This window comes from Alligator mississippiensis, chromosome 8 (genome assembly GCF_030867095.1).
Source record: "Alligator mississippiensis isolate rAllMis1 chromosome 8, rAllMis1, whole genome shotgun sequence".
NCBI lineage: Eukaryota > Metazoa > Chordata > Crocodylia > Alligatoridae > Alligator > Alligator mississippiensis.
Genome location: NC_081831.1, coordinates 25,677,164 through 25,685,533, shown reverse-complemented (window position 1 = coordinate 25,685,533; position 8,370 = coordinate 25,677,164). Strand labels below are relative to the sequence as shown.

General features: G+C 58.3%; 1 protein-coding gene across 2 annotated transcripts; it reads left to right on the top strand.

Annotated features, from left to right (window-relative positions):
• Positions 1-3,742: 3,742 nt before the first annotated feature.
• PGLYRP2 (peptidoglycan recognition protein 2) lies at positions 3,743-8,049 on the top strand. Of its 2 annotated transcripts, none has more exons than XM_014604424.3 (5): positions 3,743-3,914; positions 4,252-5,175; positions 6,517-6,727; positions 7,146-7,296; positions 7,832-8,049. In XM_014604424.3, the coding sequence occupies exons 1-5, from the start codon at positions 3,815-3,817 to the stop codon at positions 7,832-7,834; spliced, it is 1,389 nt and encodes a 462-aa protein (XP_014459910.1). In that variant the 5' UTR covers positions 3,743-3,814; the 3' UTR covers positions 7,835-8,049. The 2 variants fall into 2 exon arrangements, with proteins under 2 accessions (XP_014459910.1, XP_006270293.2); XM_006270231.4 differs by having other exon boundaries at positions 3,747-3,914; positions 7,146-7,440.
• Positions 8,050-8,370: the final 321 nt, after the last annotated feature.

Here is an 8,370-nt window from a genome sequence, read left to right as displayed (position 1 = left end):
TGCGCACACATCCATACTCCTGCATGTGACCACAAGTGTGTGTGTATACATCTGCATGCATGCTCTCACATAACCCAATTGCATGTGGACACACACACACATGCACATACACACGATTACAACCTAGTCCACTGTACTGGAATGAAAAAAGAATAGCAGAGTAGGGCCACACCAGTGTCCCAGAGTGTATGATCCCCATGCCTTTCCATGTCCCAAGTTTTGTCTTGGCTCTGCCTCCCCGCACCTTGCCCTTGCCTATCGGACAGGGGCAGAGACAAGTGCCTGTGCTTGACATTCCAGATTCTGCAGCTAAGTCAAGGGAATTCCCATGGCACACCACAGAGGAATTCCTAGGGTGGGAAACGGGGTTAGTAGGTACATCTTCTGACACAGGGAAGCTCAGGTGACAAGCAAAGCTCAGGGTTGAGTAGGTGAAGATTCCCTAGGGAAGTCCAGATAGGGGCAGGTCTGAGCTGCATTTCAGCACTAAGGTGTCATGACCAGGAGCCTGTGAACCAATTGCAGTGTTCTCCTGCAATTCTGGCTCAACTCTGGGATATATAAGAGCCACCTGCACTTCCATCTCTTTGGGACCAGGAAACCTAGGGACAGCTTCACAGAGCACACAGGACACGAAGGGCCTGGGAAGCTCACAGCAGGTGAGTGCTGCTTTATTGAAGTGAGTCCAGGATGAGTTCTTCTGCTCATCTTGGACTCTGTGCTGGGCATTGGGGGTTTTCTCCAGAGCTTGGGGGCTCCAATTGGGAACTCACCAGGGTCTGACCCAATGCTTGAACGCTCCAGTGCCCCTGGCATCGTTCCACTGCCCACGCAGCTGAACCATGCTCCTGGGCTGCAAGGCAGCTGCTCCTGGCATGGGTACTTGCTCAAGCCTGCATGTCTGTCTCCCCTCTGACATGGACTCGAGGCTGTCATAGTTCATCCTCTTCTCCCATCTCAGCTTCCCTGCTCTGTGCCATGGGGAGAAGGGCCTTCCCACAGGCTGTCTACTGACTAGTACCCAGGCAGCACTTGAAACACAGTAAGGGTGCAAAGGATTGCTGTTTGCTAGCAAACCTGAGTGCTATTCCTGCTGCTGACCCCCTGATTGGCCTGGATACATCACTTCCCCTTCCTGGGCCTCATGGAACCCTTGCATGAATGGGGCATGAGGAGGCTGAGCTGGATCTCGGAGAGACATTTACCACGCAGGCTGACTCAGCATGTCCCCACTCCCCAAGTTAGACATCCCTTAGCTTTGTGACCATGCAGGAACACAAACAGCCTTCTCTGTGCCCTTTCTGGGCCCTGAGATGGTGTACTGCAGCTCCCAGGAGCCTCTGCAGGGAATCTGGAGTGGAAACCTCTAGCTCCAGGGATTTCTGTATAAACAGTATGCCTCAGCACTAGCTGCTTGCTGGGGCTGCATCCACAGCAGAGCTGTCTCCATCAGTCCCTGGTGCTGACTACTAGAAACAGCTGCTACTGCTGCCCCCCCTACCCCCTGTAGCGCCTTATGAAACCCTGAAACGCTGGGAACACTGATCCATCTAACCAGTCTGAGGGTCAATCTGGGGCTGAGGTTGTGGGATTCTTCCTGTTGGAGATGCCTGGGCTGGGCTGGGCTGGGGCAGCACCCAGGTATCTCTTCCTTCTCTGCCAATCAAAGCAGATGACAGCAAACCCAACCAGCTCCCCTCCCTGCTGCCTGCCGGCAGGTGAAACAATTATCAGGGCCTGGGATTCCCAGGATGGGGAGGAAACAGCAAAATGCTCTGCCCTGCTCCAGACAGACCCTCTCTTCTGCGTTGATCCCAGCCCCACCAGTCCCAGCACCAGGCTCCCTTCGTTTAGCAGGTGCTCCTTATTCCTCACCCACTGCACCCCCATGGCCTCCTGCTCTGCATCTGCTGGGGGGTCATAAAGTGAAACCCCAGATCCTGGGCATTCCTCCAGTCCAGGCCTCGAGCCCTTCCCCAGTGCTGAGTCACACGTCTAGCCCCACTGCAGGGCTCTAGCCCTGATGCTTCCCCCTCTCCCCATCCCCAAGGCTCTGGGCCTTTCTACATCCAAACCACCCCTCAAGCCACCCTTTGGGCTTTTCCTTGAATGGAGCTTGGTCCCGCCAGTGCCAGGACTGTGGCCTCACTTGAAGGCTTCAGGTTTCCCTTGCATCGAACTTCATCCTCCCAGCACAGAAGCCCCAAGCCCCTTCCCCACTTGGGCTGTGCCAGAGGCCCCCGAGCCGCATCTGCAGCTTAATTCCTGACTCTCAGGTTCCCTGTTTGTGACCCAGGCCCCAGAGAGTGGAGAACTGGGCAGGCTGGGCTGCTGCACCCGATGGGGTGGGTGGCTGCCACACACAGAGCAGGTGCTGAGGAGGCAGCAGCATTGAGCCACCTGAGCAAGGGCATCTCAGGCTGGCGGGCCTAGAGCTCTGCTCCCCAAACAGTGCTCCACCTTGCTGCATGAAACCCAGCAGCACCTCCCACCATAGCAACAAGGAAAACCTGCAGGGCCATCTCTTACCCAGGGGCCCCATTAGCCTCCCTGACCCCCCCCAGGACAACCCCCACCTGAGAGTGCAGAGGAAAGGTCCTGCCCTCTGGGGCAAACCCAGCCTGAAGGCCATCAGTCCAGGGAATTTGTCACAGCTTCATCTTAAACAAAGGCAAACCTAGTGAGGTCTGGGAATGCAAGAGCAGGGCCCACAGAGCCTGAGTTCTGCTCTGGAAAGGCCACAAGTGGAGAAGCAGCAAGCTATGTATGGGGTCTCCAAATAATGAATGGATGCCACTTTCTGGTCACAATACACTCCTCTGCCCCCGTCCCCTCTGCAGCAACAGGGCTTAAAGAAGCAGGCCTAGTGGGGCCCCTTTCCCTTTGCAGCGCAGGGTGTGGGGCAGTGAGACAGCCCAGCACCTGCTCTGCAGGAGTGAATGTGAGGCCATGTCCCCACCCATAGCCAGTGTCCAAAGGGGCGAGCTCAGCTCCAGGGGCATCTTTACATGTGACAGTGACATGTGCTGTGACAGTGATTTTGCTCTGGGGTGGTGGGGAGGGGCGGCACTTTAATTAAAGCAGCTCTCAGGAGCTGTTCTAATTAAAGTGCCCACAGCATCTCATGTATCTAGCGTTCCACACTTCAAAATGGTGGCTGGGACTAAATACAGTGGAGTCGCATCTTACGCGGGGGTTAGGTTCTAAAGTCAGCGCGTAAGGCAAAAATCTCGTACAGTCAAAATCACACTCAGCGCGGCCAGATGCTCACACTACGAGAGGCACACAGGACCTGAGACCGACTGAGGGAACAGCAGATTCATGTCTCCCATCTCACGCTCACTCCAGGGCATACGCTCATTGAGTGGAATGGCAGGCGGAATCGCCCGCACTATTTAAATTGTTATTTTTCTCTCTCATTTTTTTTTTTTGGCCGAGTGCCTATAGTTGAATTTGCGTAAGTTAAATGCGCGTATGATGCAACTCCACTGTAAAGCTCATCAAATGAGCTTTAGTTAAAGCACCCCTGTCACCATTTTGAAGTGCATAGACACTGAATACATGAGACACCGAGGCTGCTGGAGTGTGCTAATTAGCACACTCCAGCAGACTCAATTAAACAAGTCTGCTCTGACATTCGCATGCATAAGAGCAGGCATTGGGCACGTGTATAGGTGTCCCAGGAGCTGTGGGGCAAAGTCTCGGGCTGCCCTGCACACTCTGCCCTGGGCCCTTCCTGCTGGGCCCCAGCTGCGGGGGGAGAGAGGGGGGACTTTGCTCTGGCATTGATTTATGCTGTGTCTCTGCAGGGTGGATGCAGCTCCCTGCACCCAGAAAGGAGAAAATGTCCCCAGCAGGGCCGTGGATTCTGGTCACACTGCTGAGTGCCTGCACGTGGACGACAGCTAGTGAAGGTGGGTGTAGAGTGGAGCAGGCGAGGGGAGATGGCTCCTGCCCAGCCACGGAGGGAAGCAGTGGCAGAGGGGAACGTGGTTGGGAAGTGGCGAGATGTGCTCCCAGCACTTTGGCAGCACTGGGACAGAGCCGGGAGCAAGGCCTGGAAGGGTCTGAGCCTGAGGCCTCAGCCTAAAGCAAAGGCAACCAGCCCAGGGCTCTGGGCAATGAGGGTTTATTGTTCCCACAGAAGAAATCACCTGAGCTCTGTCTTGCTTGTCTGTTTGGTGTGGGGCCAGGGACGGGGATGGGCAGGAGCCGAACAGGTGCTAATTGTGTCCCTCTCCTTCTCTGCAGGCTCCCTCCCATTCCACATGGACTCTGTTATCCATGTCCTGGAGGCTGTGGAGCCTGACTTGGGTGGGCATATCAACCTGACAGTGCCTGACCTGGCCCGGGGCCTGGGCTGCTGTGACAGCGACTTAGAGCAGCTCCTCCTTGGGGCAGCACCAGCCATGCCCTTGGACCTACCCTCACTCACCCAGGAGCGCAGGGCTTTCCTCAGCAGCCTCCTGGTCCCCCCTGCTCCAGCCCTGGCCCTGGCCTCCTCTGTGCAGCACGGGGTGGTGCTGGTCCCGGATGGCACCACAGTGGCCCTGAGCCCGCTGCTGGCCGGCATTGATGCGGGCCTGAAGAGGCGGCGTGAGATGCCCCTGCCTCCCACAGCACTAGGCTCAGGGCCAGGGGTGGACTTGTCCCATGCCTCATCAGGCCCAGAGCTGCCCCGCACCATTGATGCCCTCTACGCTGTGACCATCGCCAAGGCCCTGGGGCTGGCCTTCCTGCTGACCAGGCACAACAAGAGCAAGGCAGCCATGGGGCCAGACGGCTGCTGGGACAATGTGGCTGAGCCCCAGAACTTCACCCTGCTAGGGAGCCCCTCAGCCCTGCCTGACGCCATCATCAATGGGGCACTGGACGGGGTGGTGCTGGGTGCATGGCTGGCAGAGCGCACAGAGCCCCCTGCCCCCGTGAGTACCCTGCTAAGGGAGTACTATGCTGCAGGGGACCTCACTGGGCCCGGCCAGGCCCGCAGCAACTTCCGGCGCCAGAACTTTGCAGCACTGAGCCCAACCAAGGCGCTGACAGGGCAGGTAGCCAGCGCTCTCCTGCTGCTCCAGACCCTGCCGCAGACACAAGCCCTCTTCCAGGGGGTGGGCACAGAGGAGCTGCTTGGGCTCGCCCACAAGGCTGCACAGGAGTTCACAGTCACCTACCTGGGTAGGTAACCAGACTTCTCCTTCGTGATGGGGAGTGTGGGGCAGAGCAGGGACCCGGTCCCACCACAGCACCAGGTCCAGGGTACCCCTATCGAGCACCCCTCTCTGGACCAGTACCCTCCTTAGAGTGGGAGTCAGGACCCCCGGTCTGCTTCTGCCCAATCTGGAGCTATGCTTTCCTGGGCTTGGGTCCAGGTTCTGCCTCCGGCCGTGGCTCCATTCAGACCAGGGGCAGGGGTTGAGGGAAGGACTCAGGGCTTGCTCCATGAGGGGCCTAAGGCCAATGCTGGAGTCTCAGCCCCTGCTTAGCTGCCCCTCACCCTGGCCACGCCTGAGGGCTGCAGGGCAGGAGGCTGAGCCAGGAGACTCCTCAGACTCTGGAGTAGCCAGGAAGGAATTCCCTGTTCACATTCACTCCAGGTTTCAGCTCCTTCAACTCTGAAGGAGAATCCATGTCTGATAACCCAGCCTGTGTTATATGTGGGTCTTGCATTTGCAGCCCCCATGTTGAGCTACAGAGGGACATCCCATGTAGGAGGGACAGCATATGGCCATCCCAGGCCGCATGGAAGGGCCAGGACAGGATTCCCCCCCCATAAGTGCTGCCTGGTGGAGAAGAAGAGATGTCACCTTCCTCTGAGGTGCTGCCACATGGGTTACTGCCAAGGCTGGAGGATTCTGGGACCTACTGCTGGTCCTTGGAGAGCCCTAAGGCCCCTGGCATGAGGGCCTGGCTCTGCAGGCTGGGCGATACTGGGGGCCTTGTCCCCTGTTTGGAGTTGGCCAGTTCAAGGGTGTTCCAGGAGTTGCAGGCACTGAGCCTCACAACTGCTAGCAAGGGGGTTGACATTGTGATAGGGGGCAGCCCCTGGGCCAGTGGCTGCTGTGAGCCTGAGGACTGGGCCCAGCACCAGTGCACCACTCCCAAGTCCTGAAACAGATTCTCCCAGAAAAAGTTTGAACAGAAATGCTCCAGGGATGGGAGCTGGAGGGAGATTGCCTCTTTCTTAAAAGAGCAGAAAGAAGCATTTGAGCTAGGACCCCTGACCCAGCTTGTCTGGTGAGCCCTGGAGACATGGGACAGGGAGGCTGAAAAACCAGAGGGGGAGGAAGACTTTTCTTCTGGGTTTGAAAGCAGGGGTAGAGAGTCACCCCTATGTGTCTATTGCGCAGCCCAGGCCCCTGCACCTGCAGCACCATCCTGCTGGCCCTGGGCAAGTTGCTGGGTCCAGCTGCAAGGCAGAGATCCAGGCACGGGCACCAAGGCTGGTGTCGTGGGGGTTGCAGGAGGTGCCTGGGCTTGGGGCTGCAGTCCCACCCTGCAATGTCCATCTGCCTGCAGAGTGCCCAGCCATCATCCCCCGTTGTATGTGGGAAGCCAGACCCTACAAGGGTGAACCCCAGCAGCTCCACCTGCCACTGGGCTTTCTGTACATCCACCATACCTACATACCCAGCCAGCCCTGCCGTAGCTTCCCCGAGTGCGCTGCCAACATGCGGGCCATGCAGCGCTTCCACCAAGATGACCATGGTTGGAACGACATTGGCTACAAGTGAGTGTGACTGCTCCCAGCATGCCCAAGGCTGGGAGTGGGGAGACAGGACATGGGGACGGGACACTTTAACCACACTAGACAACCTGCCCCTGAGAAATGCACTGCCCCAGGCCTGAGGAGCAGGGTACAGCAGCACATGGGACTGAGCTGTGGCTGGAAAGTGGGGAGGATCTTGAGGCCTGCCAGGGTCCCTGCATCCCCAGCCCACTCTGGATATCTCTGAGCAGGGCCTCCAAGCAGCCTGGCTGCAGAAGGGATCTGCCTTTCCCCAGCCCAGGGACACTGAGGGGCAGGGACCCCGCAGCCTCCCAGAGACTACTTTGACCCTGCCTACCCTACTGTGGCCTGTGCTGAGCAGCAGGATCCTGGCTCCTAGCACTCCAGAGCTCACTGCTGTACTCTCACTCTGCTGCAGCTTTGTGGTCGGATCAGATGGGTACCTGTACCAAGGCCGAGGCTGGCACTGGGTGGGTGCTCACACCAGAGGCTACAACAACAAGGGCTACGGGGTGAGCTACATTGGGGACTACTCGACCACCCTGCCGGAACCCTTCACTCTGGCACTGGTACGCAACAGGTTCCTGCGCTGTGCTGTGGCTGGTGCCCGGCTCCAGGCCAACTACACTGTGCATGGGCACCGGCAGATGGGGCACACCAAATGCCCCGGCGATGCCCTCTTCCAGGAGATTGAGACCTGGCATGGCTTCAAGGTGAGCAAGGAGCTGGGAGGACTGTGTCCCCTCTGCTGCCACACAGGGCAGCTACACATGGGGCTAAGCCCCTGGCACAGACCCCACCCCCCTCCTTCCAAGAGCTGCAGGCCCCAGCTGTTCTCTCCAGCAGCAGGGCAGAGCCTGCTCCAGTCATCTGAGAGCAGCCACTGTTGTCCCACGATCACGGGGATCTGGAGCTTGGAGCAGATCTCCAGCTTACTGAGGCCTTGGGGCCAGCACTATAGGGCCATGTTTGTCCCATGGCCAGCTCTGGAGGGCATAGCTAGTGCAGGGGGTGCTGGAGAGTGCAAGAGAGTAAAGGAGGGTGGGGGTTGGGGCCTGCCCTGAGCTGTGGATCCAATGTCTCTTCCTCTGATTGCTGTTGCAGTGAGTCCCCTGCCAGACCAGGCTGGAGCCCAGCTGTGCTTTGGACATACCCAGCAGGACCAAGCCCAGCCAGGCAGGAGGGAGAGGCTGTGCTGGTGGGTGCAGACAGGCACAGTGAAGCTGAGGCTGTCAGGGATGGAGGCCAAGCCCGGTGGCTGCTGCACATCTTTGATCTGCCCTGGAACATCAGGCAATAAAGATGGGGATGGGGGCACATCGGCCTGGCTCTGCTTATGTCTGATTGTGTTGTAGCAGGGCACCATGGGCAATGGAAAGCCCCCATCAGCCCAGACCAAAGTGATTCCTGGCCTAGCCAAACCAGAGCACAGTGGGGAAACTGAGGCAGAGGCAGGAGACTGACTCCCAGCTGGCCGGGGTAAATTGGGTGGCAGTGCATCCCACCCCTGCCTCATGCAGAAATGCTTCTCGCCCCCAAGTGACTGCCCTTCTCTCTGCCACACTTCCGACCAAACAGCTCCTATTCTGACAGCCAGCCCTTTTCACAGATGGGCAGGAACCTGCTGGAGGCAGCCAGTCCCC

What these genes read in the sequence shown, in the direction of transcription:
- PGLYRP2 (XM_006270231.4), top strand. Translation starts at nt 3,815, where the DNA reads ATGCAGCTCCCTGCACCCAGAAAGGAGAAAATGTCCCCAGCAGGGCCG. An exon ending in GTGGACGACAGCTAGTGAAG is followed by an intron (nt 3,915 to 4,251) that starts GTGGGTGTAGAG and finishes CCTTCTCTGCAG; the next exon opens with GCTCCCTCCCATTCCACATG. An exon ending in GTTCACAGTCACCTACCTGG is followed by an intron (nt 5,176 to 6,516) that starts GTAGGTAACCAG and finishes ATCTGCCTGCAG; the next exon opens with AGTGCCCAGCCATCATCCCC.